This window comes from Thunnus thynnus, chromosome 8 (genome assembly GCF_963924715.1).
Source record: "Thunnus thynnus chromosome 8, fThuThy2.1, whole genome shotgun sequence".
Taxonomy (NCBI): Eukaryota; Metazoa; Chordata; class Actinopteri; order Scombriformes; family Scombridae; genus Thunnus; species Thunnus thynnus.
Genome location: NC_089524.1, coordinates 32,236,386 through 32,256,659, shown reverse-complemented (window position 1 = coordinate 32,256,659; position 20,274 = coordinate 32,236,386). Strand labels below are relative to the sequence as shown.

Below are 20,274 nucleotides of genomic sequence, written 5' to 3'. Positions count from 1 at the left end.
TCCTCTTTGTGTTTCTGTCCTTTATCTTTTTTTTTCTTCCACTCTCCTCCTTTCAAATGCCAGTGTTTGACATCCACTTCCTGCTGGTTGGTTTTTACAGGCCATCAGAGTAATGGAGGTACCGGTGGTAAAGATAAGAGGAGGCGAGGCGGGTGCCGAGGAGAAAATGATGATAAAATCTATAGTCAATATGGTACAGTACAGTTTCTGCCTCTCTGTATGACTGTCTGACACTTTGATGGGAAGTTGGGGGAGTGCTGCATGAGTCTTAATTCACACTGGGTACTCACTCAGTCATTGTGCATGGCCAAGCCACTGATGTTGAATTGATTTGTGGGTGAATACTTAAATGTAAGTAATTTAACACTTGATGTCTGGATTGCTCTCGAATGGAGATTTGCACTCAAATGTCAATGCAAGTTTCTTGGCTGAGAAGTAATGTTGAAGTCATTCAAAATCCTTTCTATTCAGCTTCATGACATCTGATATTTAATATTTAGCTGTTGATACAGAAGTTACAGTTGCAAGCAGCACCACAAAAATCTTTCTGCACACAAAAGATTTCAATGGACGACCCTGGAGTGTGATCAATAGCAATGGACCTAAGAAGCTTTGATTTTTGAGTGTCATCTCCTGTTAAAGGAATTGTTAAACATTTTGTGAAATATACAAGTATACTCTCTTTCTGAGAGTGAGATGAGAAGATCAGTAACAGTCTGTCTTGTCTCTACACATCTAGAGTCAGGATGTGATTAGCTTAGCTTAACGTAAACACTGGAAGTTTGGGGAAACGACTTACATGCTGTATCTCATTTGTTCACTCTGTATGGTGACTTATCCAGTGACATATTCCGACGTAGACTGGATGTGTACAGATATTCATGGTTCCCAGATGCAGTATTCTTAGAATTTTGGTGATCCTCTGACTTTTCCTATTGAGCCACCATGAGGCTCACATTTGTGGTTTTGAGTGAAATGTCTCAATAACTGTTAGATTCACTCAGGATGAATTGTAATCAAATTGGTGATATCTAACTTTTCACCTAGCACCATCATCAGGTTAAATTTTTAATTTGTTCAATGCTGACCAAATACCTGGAAAAACTAATGACATTTCTATCCTCAGCTGTACTTCGTGTTAAGTGCCAGTTAGCAAATTTCATCAGAATGATAGCTTGCTGACATTAGCATTTAACTCAAGTCACAGCTGTGCCTAAGTACAGCCACACAGGGCCTCTTGCATGGCTGTAGACTCTTAGTCTTGTCATTGTCTGTATTTATGTACAGATTTAAAGAAGGAGATATAACATGTTAATTAGTGAGCTGTAGCAGTGTTGGTAGGTGTATTTTTGAACCTTGGACACAGCCAGGCTAGCCATTTCCCCCTGCTTCCAGTCTGCAGCTCTGAATTTAACACGCAGACATAAGATTGGTATTGATCTCTTCATCTCACCTTTAGAGAGAAAGCAAATAAATTCCTTTAACGCATGGTCTAAGGAAATGTGGATCCTAACAGTGTAATAACAAATGTGGTTCTAACTGTGTGTGTGTGTGTGTGTGTGTCACTCCGCCAATGCCTCTCCACTTCTTTTGCCTTTGTCCTATGTCATCTACTGGAACTAATTCTCCTGAGGTAATTTGTTTTATGGGCAGGTTTACAGGTAGCACGATAATTTCACCCCTCCAGCACTGCCATCTCTGCCCATAAGCAGCCTGGCAGTTAGTTTGTGATTTAATTTCTGCTCTCTGTTATTGAAGCCATTGATTCAAACAACTCTGCTCTGATTCAGAGTAACGCTTTGTCTCATCTGAGAGGGCAGAACTGATTGTTTTCATGCAGCACTGAACAATTTTTTTTGCTGTATGGCAGAGAGAGAGAATATGATTGTGTCTACAGTATGTGTAAGAGTGAATGATTGTACACTGCAGTCTTTTCTACACCAATTTCTGTTGATGGATTGAAGACGTCTGCAGTGGTAGTAAGAGTTCCCCCGACCTTGGTATATTGACTCTTTGATAAACTGTTGTATGAGGAGACACGGCCCCTCTTTCAGATAATTAAGGAAAGTTTAAACGTTTTACAGGCAGACAATATTACACAAAGGACAACTGTATTCAGAGGGCTTGTATAACAGTTATAATCTTGATTTAGATCATTTAAAAACACTTCTGATGTAGTGCACTGACATTTTAGTAAGGAACTAAGTTGGTATTAAAACCGTACAATATTTAGTCACAAAATAGTTAGTAGCTAAGGTAATAAAAATTGGTGGTGTGGCTATAGGGATAGCAGTGATGGTTGGTCCATCACTTTGGTTCACACTGAAATACCGCACAGATTACATGAACTTCTGTACATTTATGTCCCCAATGAATGAATCCTTCTGACTTTGGTGATCCCCTGACAAGACTCTTAGTCTTAGTCAATGTATTAGTATATAGATGAAAATAATCCCACCAAAATGCATTATTTCCTGCAGTTAAGTAACAGTGGCAAGAAACATGACAGCTAATGTTGTTCCGTATTTGTTGGATGTGTAAAGAGGCAACTGTTTGCTAACTTGTTAGCATAACAACTTAAGGCTATAGTATATCAAACATGTGCAAGTTGTTATGGTGGCCAAGAAACTCTGCTTAATGCAGTTTTACCAAAGAAACAACATATTTGTGAGTCTTTATTTAATATATATGTCTTCAGTATGGGCCACAGACAGTGTAGAGAAGTAGAAGAATATTGATTAATGGACTAACATGTTGGTTTTGGTCTTTTTATGGGGTTTGCTGACATTAAGAAAAATTTAAAGTAGTGCCAGTATTCTCCTTTAAATCTAGAGAATTTTTTCCTAATTTGTAGATAAAGCAGAGAAAATTTGTCACAGATTGAAATTTCCTAAATTTTAACAGGAAATTAACTATGAAATGAAACTAACTCAATTAACAAGGTCTTTTATTCATGCTCTGGTAGTTTGCTGATTAATTATGCGCTTCTGAATGCTATTTTTGCTTTACCAGTCCATCATGCACTGCTTCATTACTCCGTATTATGATTCCTCCCATTCAGGACATCAACACCCCATGCATAATGACAAACAACATCCAGGAGATTGGCGACGGAGAGAACACTGATTTCGAGACAGTGTTCGTCCTCACAGATTTTGATTCTCCCGACTACAGCTACCTCTACAAACGTGACAACCGCATTGTTGGGCCTCCTGTTGTGCTGCACTGTGCTGCAAGGGAAGAAGTAAGTTATTGATTCACAACATATTTTGGGGGGCATGAAATGTGTCACAGACCAGATTCACAGACATAATGCTGTAATTAAGATGTAGATTAATTTGAGTATCTCATAGTGTTTCTCACCTTCTGGCTTCTTAAACCTTCTCAACGTGGGATTCAAATAAAAAATTCATAGCTTCACTCTGAAATTCTGGCTCATGGAAATAAAGTATGTTGTCTGTTTGTCATGTGGGGAGGGCCCATCAGAGACAAGCCTGAGATAAACCTTGATTTGAAAAAGCAGGATACAAAAAATGTATTATGGCTCTGAACAGGATGATGAACAGGAGCTTCCTCTGCCTGCTGTGCTGTCTGTCTGCCAGAGGCTTCACACAGGATGCTAATGTCGAACATGAACAATATGCCCTGACTGTGGCTGCTATCAAGAAGACAGAGCACTCTGCACATTTGTCAGCTGAAGACAGCGCACACACACGGAGGTTTAGACTGCATTGCAGAGCATCATAAATATGTATATCTCTTGATAACAGGGGGAATGGTGTTAGGCCATTTTGCAGTTTTTCACCCATGTCAGGCATTTATCTGACCTAAAAACTATTAGGTGTTGCAGTCTCTATTTATTTTAACCATTTTTGTTTCCCTACTGTGGATTAATTTATGTGGTCATAGTTTATCTTAAAGACATTTATGTATACAAACGAAAAAATCCATCGAAAGTTAGTTAGTACTCGTAAAATATGAAGCTGTAGTATTTGCATTAGTTTCTAGCGAGTTGTTAATCATATTGTCGAAAGACAAAATGACATGTAGTAGTATTAAAATGTAATTTTGTAATTTATTTTAACATCTTTATTGCACTTGTTTTTCAGCCTCTACCGTTTTCATGTCGCCCTCTGTACTCTACCACCATGCTTAACCTGTCGCTGTGTTTCACTGGCTTCAGAAACAAAGAGGAAATGGTGAGTTTATTAATTAAACATCATGCAACTTTAACTTCTTCTTTATTAGAGGATGATATTTTAGGTATTTTATTTGTCCTTAATGTTGTAGAAGGATCTGTGTTGTTGATATTGACTCAAGCTTTTCTAAACAACAGAAAAATCTTTTTGGGAACATCATTCTTTTGGGGAAGTTTCATATACGTTTGTCACGTATATGACAAACGTATATTTGATTGATTTAGTATGAATAATTGTAGTGGAACGCTCACAAATAGGGTTTCTACATGGCGGGAACAGCAGTATACACTGGCACAGTGTTTCTTCTTAATCTGCTGACCAAATATCATCTAACATGTCCATATCTTCCGTGGAGCTGTTTTGACTAGCACTGCTACTGAAAGTTGATGATAAACACATGCATTTCCTGTAACTTCTTAACAGCAAAATCCTCTCGTGGCCTACTGGATGAGAGGCAGACTGCATACCTTTGTTGCATGCCATCCCTCTCTCTCGTTTGTCGTCTAATAAGTTTTTAATGTGAAGCAACAGCATCAGGAAGTGTTGGGTTTGCATCGGCAGTAACTTCACATAGTTGTTTCTGCCATATGTTTTCTGCTATTCTGCCACAAATGTTTCTGCCATTTGTAACAAAGTAGTTCATAGCAAGCCATGTTGTCTCTGTTTTATTACTGTATAGTGGTACTGTAATACATTTCCACCCAATGCTATGCATACATGGTATCTAGAAATCAGATGCATACACCATGGTTGCTTACACTCATTTAATAAGGGACTATAATAGTCTCTTGTAATGAAATACCTGGTAATATAGATTAATAGCAGTAGAAGAAGTCATATTCTACTTTGATATATCTCTTCCTCTTTGTGCTAAGCTTGTGCTTGCTATTTTTGTTGTCCATGTAGAAGAACTTGGTGAATCTGGTTCATCACATGGGTGGGACCATCCGGAAAGACTTCAGCACCAAGGTTACTCATCTCATTGCCTACTCCACTCATGGAGAGAAATACAGGGTTTGTACATCTTTACTTTTTTGTTCACTTTGAACTTGTGAACATTTTTCACTGTGTTTATCTGACATTAATGCCACTGTGCAGTAGGGCTGGTTTGCATACATATTATATTATAATATTTATACACTCTTTGATAAAATGCTAAGAGGTGGATATATATTAAATAAAAACCATCAGATAGGACAACTGCACAAATAAATTTTAATTATTGAAATTTTAAGAAAGAAATTAACACAAAAAAGACCTACAATACACATTATCATATAATTAGGTAACCATAATAATGTTGATTATTAGCCCTAATGTTCAGAACAACTGAATAGTTCAATATTCTTTGGAATTAGTGGAATAATCGAAGCCCCAGTCCCAATTGTTCAGATTTTTATTAATTCTTTCTCCTTTCTTCAATACATCTGACACCCAAAAATGCCAACAGAGCTCTTTCTGAGGACAGTGGCAGGAACAACAAAAAATAACAACGTAAATGTTTGTTTTACTTCTATAGTGTTTCTGTTTCATTCACTCAGTGTTGGTGGGCCAGCACAGCAAGAGCAATGGCAGCGCTGCCCAAAATCTCAACAATCCATCAAGATCAGAATAGGGCCAGCACACAAATGCACAATTGAACTGAAAACGGAGATCGATGTGAAACTGAGATGAAAGAGCCAAAATGAAAATTAAACCCAAAACATTACCAACTCAAAACAACCCCAACAAAATAACAAAACAATGGGGAAACAGCAGTCGGGTTTGAAAAGCTGGAACTACAAAACCGGTGATTGATTTATTTATTCTGGATTTTTATTGAACACCACTTCCCCCCTTCTTTGGGTGAACGAACAGAATGAGCAGGAAATTATGTAAAGTTCCTCCCAGCCTAGCTTGACTCCCAGTGTGTCTGGGTCTGATGTCAGAAAGTAGTAATTTATTTCCCATTTGGATCCTTTTTTTAAACAGAGTTCAATACAAGGTCTTCTCCAGAGGGATAGATGTAGATGGTTAGATGGATGGGTGGATGAATAGATTGACACTAGTCATTCTCTTCGCTCCTCTCTGCACAGAGGAACAGATGATTGATGCTGTACTTCTTTCAATCATCTCTGGCAATGATTTTCTATTTAAACATTTTTTTCCCTTCTCTCTCCTTTTCTCTCAGTTGTTGCCTTTACTTCTTTTCACCTCACCATATCCCCTTTTTCGCTCTTCAAAGTTTTGTGGAGGGAATGTTGTGTTCTAGCAGAACAAGCCAAAATGCAATAAGGACTTGTTTGCTTCGTGACAGGCAGACGAGGCTGTTTTCGATTTGAAAGTGTGAAGCTAACTAAAAAAAAAAAGTTAAAACAGAAACTGTTTCAAGCATTGAGCCTCTCATTCTTGTTTTTGTATTGTGCCTGAAGTAGAAACTGTTTGTACCTGTCATATTCATATTGTGATTCTGAGTGACAGAGCAATCAGGAGTAATGAAAACAGACTGGCGAGGTTGTTGTACCATGAGCATTGATAATGGAATTATTTAAAGTCTTATAGTGATAAAATTGTGCATAGATGCCTGTATATGTTATGCCCCTTCTGTCTGTTATTATGCCTCTCTGTCTACCTCAGCTCTTTGTTGCACATTTACTTATCATTTTTCCCTATCTTTTACTATATCTTATTGTGTCCTCATCTTTTAGCTGGCAGTGTGTATGGGGACACCCATCCTCACTCCATCATGGATTCATAAGGCCTGGGAGAGAAGAGATGATGTGTAAGTTGGAAATCCTTGAAGAAAGCTAATGTACCATTGTCTTTTTGAAAACTGTGTTCTAGCAGGGGTTTTTTTTTTTTTTTTTAACTGATTCAAACCAATTTTATTATTTAACCAATTTTTTTTTTTTAAAGAAAAAAATATTTAAAATAAATAAATAAATAAACAAAATTATATATCTATAGTCATGCCTGGTACCCTTTTTATGCTCAAAAACATGGTTTGTCAGCTCTAGTCCTGCTATGATGAAGCAGTGTCAATGTAAACAACTATTCAGTCACTGAATAGTTAGTTTTTATGTGCCGTTTGTTAGTGTCTGTGGGACAGACAACAATGTAAGAAGTATATGTGTGTGTGATGTGTCTGTCCCACAGACACTAACAAACGGCACATAAAAAATGAATCTGTTGTGCCTTTAATGGTGTATATCCAAAACTGGTGTGATTTAAGGGCTACAGTGTTTCTAAATGATCCCAAACATATCTTTGACATATCTGAATTGCAATGTCTTGTTACTCACATACCAACATATATACTGATTCTGATAAAAGCTATAGTTGGCCAGTAAGGTTAGCCATGCCAGTGTATCAGGCTCTGATTGCTTATGATTACTTCTATATATTATATGTACCCAGAAGGGATAATTTCTTACTGTTATGCATAAAATATGCTTTTCCTATCATTCAAGTTTTCCAATAATTGGTTCTGATAGAATTAGACTAATATATGATTTAAGTGTTGATTGAATCACCCATTATTATTTTTATTAATTTGTACCTTCAGTACTGTATTTAATCATCCAATTTTCTGTGGCTTTTTCCTTTTTATATTCCTTTTAGGATAGTTGCTACATAGTAGGTCCTCTGTTTAATGATAAATTTCATTAAGTAAAATGTATCCTTCATCTTCATCAAAAGACCAAAATTGCTCTAGTGTGAACCATATTGTCATAATATATGCTTGATTTACACACAGATCCTTTGAAACAATAACAGCAACAGAATCAACTATATTCAGGAAACTGTGCAGTTGACAGTTGTAAGACCACCTTGCACATTGAGGAATTAGAGTGATGATAGAACAATGACATAGTTTGACAGTAAGCTCATTTCTCTCACCTTCATGTGTCAAGGTCATTCCATGCGGGAGAAGAGGCATTTCGAACAGAGTTCAAAGTGCCTCCATTCCAGGACTGCATCCTCAGTTTTTTGGGTTTCTCAGATGAAGAGAAGGCTAACATGGAGGAGAGGACTCTCAAACACGGTCAGTGCCTCAGCACACGGGGATCTGTAATAATATTTCTGCAGCAGTGTGTATATGTATGAATGCATATGTATAATTTTTCAAACCATCTCCATGTTTTTCTGTGTCTCAGGTGGCAGCCATCTTGAGGTTGGAGATGAGAGATGTACACACATGGTTGTGGAGGAAAACTCAGTGAAAGAGCTTCCATTTTCTCCCTCCAAGAAACTCTTTGTGGTCAAACAGGAGGTAAGCTTTCAGTTTTTTGACACTATTTTTTTTTTTGGCTGACATGCCATGTCCTTTGGTAAAAGTTTCAAATTTGTTATTGAATATTGATGGCTTGTAAATGAACATTTTGGAAGTTAGACAGAAAAAAAGCCACTAAACATCAGAACACTTCTGCAGAACTACAGTACAGTATACACAAAAGAGCTTGCTCACTGCTGCTTCTAAAGACAAACAAGTTTGACACCTCCATGATGCCAGTCAAGTACTACCTCGACATATCAGAATGATCGGTACACTCTGAGGTTCTGTTACAAGATGATGTAGACACAAGGGGGTCAAGAGAAAAATGAAGAATACTCTGTTTTTTCCCCTCTAAACAGAATGCCAAATGATCATCTGATCAGGATTCCTTTTGGGTTAAACCTCAATCAATACAACCTCTGCTCCCCTTCTCTCTGTCTCTGCTGTCAGAGAGAGAGAGATCAATAGATTTCTCCTTCCAGTGGATGAATAATTTGAACCAAGGTAGAGTGGTGGTTTAGTTGTAGTCATAACCCCACAATCAATAGTCTTTTCTTTACTCTGCCGGTTTCCTTGGTTTTCAAAGGGAAGTGTATTTCATAATACTATCAGAAGTCTGTTTTTCTGCTAGCTCTGTCCTAAAAACAGTTTTCTCCCTTCTGTGGCAGTGGTTCTGGGGAAGCATTCAGATGGACGCTCGAGCCGGAGAGTCCATGTACCTCTATGAGAAGGTGAGTTTAGGTCTATTCATTCAAGCCAATTTACATACCTTCACCTAATGAAATGCAAACAACAACACAAATAGGGTTTTTTTTTTTTTTCTCTTTGTACAATGGAAACACGTCTGTCTGACGTGGATCACGTCTGTCAGGGTCAAATTGATCACTATAAGCGTTTTTTCTTTTCTTTTCTTTATTCCCCATGCAGATTACCATTTAATTGACACTATAAGCAGTTTCCACTTTTTGTATAAGAATTACACAAAAGTACTGGAGTAACCGTGTCCTTGCATTCTCTTTGTCACGTTAATCTTTTTTTAACACTAAGCACTTGTATACAGCTGCAACAATTAGTCAATCAATCAATTAGTGCACCGACATAAAATTAATTGGCAACTATTTTGATAATAGAATAATTGTCATTTTTCAAGCGAAAGCACCAAACATTTGCTGGTTCAAGGCTCTCAAATGTGAGAATATGTTGCTTCTCTTTGGTCATGAATTACAGTAAATATAATGTTTTATTGACCAAATAATTAATTGAGAAAATAATCGACTGTTGCAGCCCTACACTTTTATGTATGTTGATCCCATTCCTGTTTCAGTAGTTTTCATTTCAATTTATTCAGTTATGGTGGGCTCAAAGCAGATTTGGAGCTATAGTATTATGGTCTGGCTTGGTAGCAGAGAGTCTGGGTTCAACCTCATGTCCACTGGATCCAGCTGGACCAGGTTCTAGCAGCTTCACAGCTCTATCATGTCCCCTTTGTGGTTCAAATGTCTGTTGGTAATGTTTCAGAGACATTTTGTCTGTTCTGCAGCAGACACAATTCTAGTATTATTTAAAGGTTTTGTGCCTACATTCATGTGTTTGTGGCTCAGCAGGTAGAGTGAGTTGTCATCCCAATGGTTAGGCCAGCACCTTGCATGTAAGCTTGTATCATGTGTCTGTAAATGGGTGACTGAGAAGCAGATTGTAAAGCACTTTTGATTCAAGCACCATATAAACGCAGCCATTTACAAGCATATTGAATACATGTTGGCAGCTTATTATGATTGACATATATTTTGGTTGCAATTTATTTGGTTTAATTAGTATATGCAGCACACTGGCTTACATTTCTTTTGTGTCTATTTCCTGAATAGTGTATATTGGAACAAGACAAATAAAAAAGTACATGTTCAGCTAGAGGTACACAAAGATAAGTCAGTGTCAAATGAAAGACATAACTGAATGTTAATTTATGTTGATTATCAGGAAAGATGGCACTTATATACATACAAAAATGAACTACGTGCTTCAGAGGCGCAAGCTGTTCAGTGCAGATATCAGTCTCCTTTAGTGTTTTTTTTTTTTCACAGTTTTTTGCCCTTGTATTGGAACTGATTTTAACTTTCAGCAAATGCAAACCAAACATTTCTTGCTGCTGCTACTTATTAAATCTTTTAAACCTGTCAACCTCTGGGGGGTTTTAATATGAAGCAGCTACTGAAAATGCAATGTGCCTTTCACTGAGATCAGCAGTGCTAATGTTCAATAAAACTTGGCCAACACAACAAGAATGAAAAAAATCAGTTTTGAGTTTTCCAGGAGGAATGTAGCATGACGAAACAACCACACCGAACTGTTGGATTAAAACCTGCAACTAACAGGTTCTTACTGTGGCGGGTCAAACCAATGACCATGTTGTCCCGATCTATAGAAAACCATTTGCGTCATGGCCACAGCACAAGATCTACTTGTTGTGTCTCACGGCTTGGCTCATCTCAGGGATTGGATACTTCTCCCAATCAGTGTTACCCAACTCACCTCACAGTGGACATACTTGTCATTTTTCCAGTTTGATACATCATAAGTTGTGAAACATAAAGCTTCTTCTTGCTTTCCTTTATTAATTGTCTCATATGTATGTTGTCCCGCTGTTCTTCAGAACGACAGCCCAGCTATGAAGAAGGCAGTGTCTCTCCTCTCCCTCACCACCCCTAACAGTAACCGTAAACGAAGGCGTCTGAGGGACACGCTGGCTCAGCTCACCAAGGAGACTGAGATCTCCCCCTTCCCTCCACCACGCAAAAGGCCATCAGCAGAGCACTCCCTGTCCATGGGCTCTCTGCTAGACATCTCAAACACTCCTGAGACATGCAAGGCCTTGGCAGGTAAGAGCAAAATGATGGGAGAGTGGAGAACACCTGCTTGATCCAACCCTCAATCCCTTTTTCTACCATTTCTGGTATATACTGATGGAAGAATTTAGCACTTAGTGAATTTGGTTGTCTCTCTCTGATTCATAAGAGACCAGTAACAAGATGAACCCCTCTTCTTTCCAAAAGACAGAGTAGGGAACAGTTCAGGAAGAAAAGGAGACGATACTATGACCAGGAATACGATAAGGAAAACCAGGCAAAGGAGGATTAGGTCAGACAGGAATGAGAGGAGGAAAAGGTCCTACCTGAGTACAAGTTCCCTTCAACAACCAGAGGAGCAGCAGCCAGGAACTTCTGCAGGTCAGGTTCTGCCTCTAGAGTAGGACTGTACTGATATAGATATCAGGCCAGTTCATGGCTTATATAAAGTAGTAAGTGACAGAACTCTGTGGTAAAGATAAATAAGTTATGCCCTAGTTTATTCAGTTTAGTGAAGCACTGTATTATGTTCAAGCCAACTGAGTGTAGTAGAGTAAAAGATAGCTTGACTGTGCACTTGTGCAGGCAGAGTACACCTGGAGAAGTGTTGTCGTACTCAGAGGGTGCTGAAAATAAAACAGCCTTAAGTCCTTTCTTCCTCTTCCACTAGGAGGTGTTGCACCATGACAAGTATTAGATAACCATGAAAGTATTCCCCACCTTACATCAGATAAATGGCAAAAAAGTTCTCAGCTCTACAGTAAATTGACAAATGCATTGTTACATTTGTTACTGCTGTACTGTCAGTGCTCACAGAAATCTGACAATTTGTAGTGTTAATCAGTAAGTCAGTTACTAGTAATGTATTCATTGTGTAATCAGAGATACAGTGTTTTCTTACGCCTGGGACACACAGCCTGTGTGAACCTCAGCAGTGCGCGTGCGTCGCTGAACTGCTACGTCTCGCACACTTGCAGCATCCACACAGACAGCGTCGCTGTTGTGGCGCTTCTGCTGCCAGCTCTTTGATAACGGCCATCAATAATAGCATGTTTCATATCATTTCATTATAAATTTCATTTATATTTAGTTTAGACAGAAAAAGGTTCATAAGCGTGTGTATGGTGGTGTCTGGTTGGGGATACTCCTGTGTCAGCCACATACACTCCTCACAAAGAACGGGTTTTTTTTATTAATTATATAAATCATTCCGCCAGTTAAACCCCTGCTGTCACCGCTCCAAGTGAAGAAAATCCCTCCAGACAACACCAAGTTCCTCAAACGAGCCAAACAAACCTCTGACAAACAAACCTCCAAACTGTCAGGAGGGAAACTGACAACAAATAAGGAACATAACAACACCAGATCTCTGCCTGGAAGCAGGTGGAACAACAGGCAGGAGCCCCAGTTTGAACTAATATCATAGAAAGCGAGCAGGGGTCGAGAAAAGAAGCTCTGCGTGTCACCGACTCTCCACGCTCGAGTTCCCCGCCAGAGAGGCTCCCTGTCCCGGCTTGCACCATGCAGACTGACCCGCAGTGGTGACACTTCATGTCTGTGACATATTCTACAGATACAGACATTGAAACCATAGTGAAAGGTGTAATGTTGCTGGAATGATGTTAATATGATTGTCAACAGGTCATTTTCTCTGTCTATTTTTGCTTAGAACCGCACGCATCACGCCGAAAAAATAGGCGAGACCCCAAATCTCTAGATGACGCGACACAGCAGCCACACGTAACACGCGCGTCTCACGCAGGCTGTGTGGCTGCTCTAATCTGTTAACATGGGCGCCAAAATGAAAAGCAAGAGGTTCCGTTCACGCAGGCTGTGTCCCAGGCGTTAGGCAACAAAAGTAGGATTGCTGGGTGAGTGTATAATGTGAGAAACAGACAGCTGAAGAATACATAAAAAGTCTAATGGCAGAAAACTGACCATTTGAAAATTTAGCAGGAGATTAATGTAAGTTAATGTAGAAGACATTAGTTGTCTTTAAACTCGCATTAAAACGGAAGTAAGTGCAGTTTTATGTCATGGGTGTGGTTAGCTGGTTGGCCAAAGTCACATTTGATTGGATGAATTTTTGTAAATGCCCCTGAGTTTGAGATGAGTCATCAACATCAACATTTGAAACCATTTTACTGGACTGGGATTTTGATGAAAGAATACTCAAAAAATATTAAAACTTATATTTGGCATATGACAAGAGAGATAAACGAACAATTAACAAAGGGACACAGGATTAGAACTGAGAAATTTTATTTTTCATGTCATTGTATCTTTAATTGTGATGGAAATGCACTAACTGGACAAAATTAAACCCTGTTTGAACATGAGATTTGTTTGTGTAAAAATAGCTTTTGGCACACACACCTGTAAACAAACGTAGTGTGTAGCTTTGTTTGGGTAATGTTCCATAGAAATGATAACAGGTGTGTGAGGAGGTGTGTTTCCATCTGTTGAGGTGAAGCAAATACATGGCCTTCCCAAGTCCCAGTGTCAAAATACATGCACCTGCAATTTTAGGGCAGATAGGCAACCATGCATGTCATGCACCAGTAGTCTGAAAGGTAGGTTTTACTTGGATATTTCGAAAATTCTGTACAATTTTGTCATTTTGATTCAGGCCTAATTTCATAAGAATTCCTCATTGTGGACAGACACCTGGCAGTGTCTATCGGTGCTTTAGTGCCGTATTAACAGCTTGCCTTCCTCCTTGCTTGTCTTGTTCCTCCAGAGAATTCGAAGCCATCCAAGAGTTCGACTCCGGTTCTGTCCAAGCAGTCAGCCAGGTGGCAGGTCTCCAAGGAGCTCTATCAGACTGAGAGCAACTATGTAGACATTTTAAGCACCATACTACAGGTAGCTGTGTGTGTCTGTGTTCGCACAATGAGCATGTTTCTAACACTCACTCACAGGTTGGCCAGTCGGTTGCCCCTGACAACAGTTTCAGGCTAAGCTACAATCATTAAACGTGTGTGTATGTGTGTGTGTGTGTGTGTGTGTGTGTGTGTGTTCGTGTTCTCACTTGGCCTGTCTTATCGGTTGGTCCCAGCTGAGAGTCAGACAGCTGACCAGTGAGGGAGAAAATGACCTGCCTGACCATTTCTCTTTCTGTCTCCCTCCCCTTCAAAATCTTTCACTCTTTTTGCTTCTTTTCTTCACTATCTCGTTTAGGCTTCCTCCATTTTGATGTTGCTTCCTTTTCATTCACTTGTCGTCGTCCCCCCCCCCCCCCCCCCCCGTCTCTCTCTCTCTTTCTGCCTCAAACATCTTTCCTCAATTTTTGCCATGTCCCTCCCTTGTAATCTGTCTTCTCTGTTGTATTCGACTGAGTTTACATCTGGGTTTAGCTGTTCCTTTTCCTCATATAAAGCAGAAAGCTGGCTGGGTAACAGAATCTGAGAGTATAAGGGTAGTCCATCAAACTTGGTGTGGTGGACGTCTCTCATAGTGCCTCTCACCACATGTTGCTCAATTCACCTTAATAATGCCCCTGTAGCTGCAGTGCCATGTCATTTATCAAAGGAAAACACAGTTGAGGCTGATTCCATAATCCACACACTTAGTAATCACTGCATGCCAGGCATGAGTTGTAGTGCTGTTGATTACTGCAAATGCTAGGTCTTCTTAGTCAATCAATTTTCATTCTTTCACCTCAGAAATTCAGCTCAAGCATAGTTAACTGTAACTGAGTGCAGCAGTTTCCTTTTTTTCATCTTACAGCCATTTACTGAGGAAGCAGATAGTATAAACTCCTGGTCAGATGGGCAGCAGACAGTAGACTGCTAATTGGATTTCATTTTTCAACATGACACAGCAGTTACACAGGCTGACTGCAAGAAATTTGGTTCAAGTTAAATTGTGCTCCGCCTTTTTTTCTTCTTCCACAAATGTTGGTTGTTAAAATTACATTAATCAACTTGAACAAAAACTTATTTTGTTTTATTGATTTACAAGTGTAAGTGCAGATAATATGATTCAAAGTCCTGTAGTAGATTGAACTTGATCTAAAGCTTACTGGTGGAAAACCAAACCAAACCCAGCAGCATAAAAAAAAAACAAATAAAGCAGAACAAATCCAAGGGACGTCAGCCTGAGCAGACTCAGGTGGTGCATCATGCTGGGAGCACCAGTCAACTAAAGCAAACACATACATGTGTGATGATTTTACTTGATACATCAGAGAGTGAAAAGGATTAAAACAGAGGTGTATAAAGCTTGTCCTTGTGTGTATTTTAGCAGTTCCTCAATAAAAAGTGAGTGAAATGTAGCCACCACACAATAAATTTTCTCCTGTAATAATATGGGAAAACACCTCACTTTGTCCTGTTTCTACCCTTTCTTCACTGTTTATGATATGTGAGATCTAGTAGCAGTCTATTAATGCTTAGGATCAGTCATTTCTTTATGGGCTCTGTTACAACTAAAGAACACTGAAGGTGCAGTAAAGTGCTGCATGACATTCTGTCTCCAAAATTAGATTTTTCTAAGAATGACAGTTGGTAAAACTGTCCAATGAATGAGTTACCTGTCAGTCCATATAAGGTCATATTAACTGCTCCTGCTTTGTTTTCTAATAAGTCATGAAAATGAAGTAGCCTAGAACCAAAAGGCAATAATTAAGTCTTTAATCTTTCTTAAAAAAAAAAAAAAAAACACATAGGGCTGCAACTAACAATTATTTTCATTATTGATTCGTCTTTTGATCATTTTCTCGATTAATCGATTAGTTGTTTGGTCTATAAAATGTCAGAAAATGGTGAAAAATTGCGATCACTGTTCCTTAAGTCCAAGGTGATCTTCTCAAATGTCTTATTTTGTCCAGACCAACAGTTCACACCTCAAAGATGGTGAGTTTACTGTATAGAAGACTAAATAAACCAGAAGATATTCACATCTGAGAAGCTGGAATCAGAGCATTTGGACCAAAATAGTTGACGATTAATTCAATAGTTGACAACTAGTCAATTAATCAACTAATTGTTGCAGCTCTATATCTACATCTAACTACATGTCTGAAAAGTAACCTCAGACACTAACATCGTGTTGTTAAATTACAACACATGACACACACATGTTCTCATGTCTGTTTCTATTTGCAGCTTTTCAAGCTTCCACTGGATAAAGAGGGGCAGGTGGGTGGACCCATCCTGGCCCAAGAAGAAATTAAGACAATATTTGGTAGCATCCCAGACATCTATGAGGTTCACACCAGAATAAAGGTAGTGTGTTCTCAACAGTTTCTATCAGACCAAGGTGGAGCAAATGATTGTGATGTGTAGTCTTCGAAAAGGCATTGTTGTTTGTTGATTTTCTGTGTTATTGTTTGTTCATCAGAATGACCTTGAGGAGCTCCTGACAGACTGGTCAGAGGACAGGAGCGTAGGAGACATCATCCTCAAATATGTGAGTACAAACAATTCTGTACTTGAATGCAGATGTTGAATGTTTCTCTCTCTATCTCTATCTCTATCTCTATCTCTATCTCTATCTCTATCTCTATAATTGTATATACAAGAAAGTAAATGCATGAGGTTGCTGTTTGGTTGCTGCCATTACACACTCAGGTTTAAATAACTTTTTCAGAATTCGACCAAGGTAAAAAGTGGATTTATATTCTATATAGGAAAGTATCTAATCTGACAAGCAAATATCAGAAGCCGTCATTTTTGGCAGTTGCCAACAACTGCTGGAGACGGTGGAAGCCATTGATCAGGCCCTGCATGCTTATGTGGATGGAGCTATGGCATTGTGCTTGCAGTATTTGTGAAACTTTTAACAAAACAATCAATCATTTCCTCTCTCTCCAGTCTAAAGAGCTGGTGAAGGCCTACCCGCCGTTTGTCAACTTTTTTGAAATGAGCAAGGAGACCATTGTTAGATGTGAGAAACAAAAGCCACGCTTCCACGCTTTTCTCAAGGTATGACTTTTCCAGTTTGTACTGTATATGTGAATTTGCCTGCCTTATAGAGCACAACAGATACTTATTTCATAAGAACACGCACCAACTGTAAATTACAGTACAGTTAAATGTAGACTTCATCCAGAAAACACAACTGATCATAATAGGGCTGAAAAATTAGTCAAGAAATGACTAAAACTGACATTATTAAGCTCTAAGGGACCTGATTTAACCCACATTGGTATGATTGGTAAATTAATTCCCTCAGACAGGCTGTTAAGTTCCTTGTGAATGCACCTTAGAGCACACCATTAAATCACTGTCAGTCAGTTTTTCTATGTGGCTTCATTTCAAACAGATAAAGCTGAGTTGGTATTGTTACACAGTTTGGGTGACAGTAATAACTACAAGTGCTCAGCCTAAAGCCCCGGTGAGGCCAGAAAGTGGCTTTGACTCAAAGACCACAATCAAATGATGGAAAAAAAAAACTGCAGCTGGGGGCACGGACTCAGATGAAGAGCTGGTTTGAAAAAAGTGTCGATCAGGTCATGGCTTTAGTGAACCTGATGCTGAGGAAAAAAACCAAAGCTAAATGTAGTGTTTGAAAATAGGGCACTGCTAAGAGAGTGGTGTGTCTCCTTAGGGATCATTCAGTTTGTGTGTGAGAGAGAGAGACACTGGCTGAAGACAGTATAACCTGAATGTACAGTATGATTAGATACAGTTTGTGACACATAAATGCTGTTTTCACGATGTTTGTTTACCAGCAGTGTATAATGATGAGGTCGACCCTGAAGCTACAACTTCACCCTTGAGCTGTAATGAAGTTTCCTCTTTGCTTGCCGAGCAGTAGTCTAATACAAAGGTGTAAAACATTCCGCAAATGCAGTAATAGAATAACATAAGCCATAATTGTGTTATTCAATTGATTTCTTTATATCGTTAGTCAAGAGATGTGAAGCTAAAATGGTTCTTAACTAAAGGGTTGAATATGTTCAATAGATTCAAACACAAAATCCATGATTTTCTTCTCATTGCTCCGTACAAAGAATGAGTAAGATGACCATTAAACATGAATTGTTATTGAGATCATTGTGACACTTAATCGTGATAATGATCTCAGGTGAAATCCTCCAGCCCTTGAACATAATAAATCAAAAGTAGTGCAGTATTTTTTGCAGGGCTGGTTTAGTGATGTGTTATTTATTGTATTTTTTCATTGGTTATGTATGTGCTGCCACCATTACATGAAACATGTTAACTTTTTGTCACTGTGGGTTGTTCATTCTGAAGTACACACCCTAATGATACTTTGTAAAGTGAAGTTTAGCTGGTGATCAGCATGCAGTGCAGACTTTTGTTGCCTTTCTGTTGTCGTTTAACACACTTTGACTCTACAGATCAACCAGGCCAAGCCAGAGTGTGGCAGACAGACACTAGTGGAGCTGCTCATCAGACCTGTACAGAGACTGCCGAGTGTGGCCCTTCTTCTTAATGGTAACACACACACACACACACACACACTCATGTACACCCCCCATTGTTAAAACAATTTGAAGAAAGAAAAAAGAAAAGTTCATTTCTTGTGCTAATTACCTCCCTCCTCGTCTTTCTTTCCTTATCTTCCTCCCTCCACACCTGGCTCCTTCCTCTGTTATCGCTGCTTGTTACCTGTCTGTAATTTCTGTTGCTCTCTATTCTCCTCTTCTCGTCTTTCTCTACATGATTTTCATCTCACCCCGCTTGTCTACTTCTTACCAAACTTTCCCTTTCTTCCACCATTGCAGACATAAAGAAGCATACGTCAGATGACAACCCAGACAAGATAACCCTGGAGAAAGCAATTGAGTCTCTGAAAGAAGTTATGACGTGAGTTGGCGCGACCCTAACCCTTTCTATTGTGATGATCATAATGCAACACATTGTTTGATCACTTCACCGCCTCATGCGAACCCTCCTATCATATTAATAACATTATGTAGGTTCAACTTGTAATGACTGACCATTTCTGAGTCAAGATTTAGCAAGAAACAAGTCATGTTTCTACATTTTTTTGTTGTTTTTTTGATAATATGCTCTTAAACTTTGGTCATATTCAGAGCTGTGTCCCTGCATGTTATTAACAGTATCTGTGTGTATGAACGATATGAAACATGCAGTTGTAGAGGATAATAAAGAGGATACAGTACTAATACAGTAAATTATTACACTACTCAAAGGACATGGCTGGTGATTTTCTATATTTGTACTACATTATACATTTCTCAAAGAACTTCATTACAAAGTCAAGAGGTTGTGACATGTAGCACAACAAGCTAGTGAAGCTGTGCAAACAGAATCATGTGCAGTGGTGTCTGCCATACTAGGAAACTCATTCCTGAGATTTTATATACATATATTTATAATCTTATCGCTGTTATTACTCTTTTGGAGTGGTTACCAAGTTATGGTAACCACTGTCTTCAGGGATGAAGGAACATGTCACTCAGTGCAGCGGTGTGACTCCTTGATGTGTTTTTAATAGTTTTTGGACAACAACAGGAGTCTACGGCACAGAGGACTATGATATATCAGACTTTGGATACACACTCAATACTTATAACTAGGATGAGTTTGTTGTTAATTTGGCTCTGCGCATGAGATTTGTTGACAATAAGAAAAATACAGAAGATGGCCAGTCAAATCCTTTAAAGACACAGTGAGTTATCTCTTGTTATGTGATCAGGAAATGTAGCAAGCCAGTAGGAGAAGGTCATACACACCACCCACACACTCACAGAGGCTTTGGGACGATTGGTTTTTGACAGCTAAACACACTGTAACTTCTGTTTCACTACTTAAATCTGGCCATTTAAATGCAGGGTTTCCGCCAAGAAATTAGTGATTGCCCGTCCTAACTGCTGCTCTGTTAAATTAACTCTCAAACTGATCACAGTCATTTATGCAAACAACACAGAGCTACTGATACAAGCACACTCTGTTGGGTAAAACCTGTATCCAGCTGCTGATTAAACTAACTGGAGCCTGGTGCAGTGCAGGTCAGACATCTCTTACCTCCCCACCTGCCT

The 20,274-nt window shown here is 38.9% G+C and overlaps 1 protein-coding gene across 6 annotated transcripts in view; it reads left to right on the top strand.

Annotated features, from left to right (window-relative positions):
* The window catches only part of ect2 (epithelial cell transforming 2), a 56,820-nt gene that overhangs the window by 11,142 nt on the left and 25,404 nt on the right, over positions 1 to 20,274 (top strand). For 3 of the 6 annotated variants that reach the window (XM_067597961.1, XM_067597960.1, XM_067597964.1), the window contains exons 4-19: positions 101 to 193; positions 3,062 to 3,244; positions 4,110 to 4,199; positions 5,106 to 5,213; positions 6,887 to 6,960; positions 8,093 to 8,223; positions 8,336 to 8,451; positions 9,123 to 9,185; positions 11,105 to 11,330; positions 11,505 to 11,678; positions 14,038 to 14,162; positions 16,406 to 16,525; positions 16,641 to 16,709; positions 17,114 to 17,224; positions 18,607 to 18,703; positions 18,994 to 19,075. In XM_067597961.1, coding sequence (XP_067454062.1) covers positions 101 to 193; positions 3,062 to 3,244; positions 4,110 to 4,199; positions 5,106 to 5,213; positions 6,887 to 6,960; positions 8,093 to 8,223; positions 8,336 to 8,451; positions 9,123 to 9,185; positions 11,105 to 11,330; positions 11,505 to 11,678; positions 14,038 to 14,162; positions 16,406 to 16,525; positions 16,641 to 16,709; positions 17,114 to 17,224; positions 18,607 to 18,703; positions 18,994 to 19,075 — 1,862 coding nt within the window. The remainder of the gene's footprint in view (positions 1 to 100; positions 194 to 3,061; positions 3,245 to 4,109; positions 4,200 to 5,105; positions 5,214 to 6,886; positions 6,961 to 8,092; positions 8,224 to 8,335; positions 8,452 to 9,122; positions 9,186 to 11,104; positions 11,331 to 11,504; positions 11,679 to 14,037; positions 14,163 to 16,405; positions 16,526 to 16,640; positions 16,710 to 17,113; positions 17,225 to 18,606; positions 18,704 to 18,993; positions 19,076 to 20,274) is intronic. The other 3 variants (XM_067597963.1, XM_067597962.1, XM_067597965.1) reach the window with 3 other exon arrangements.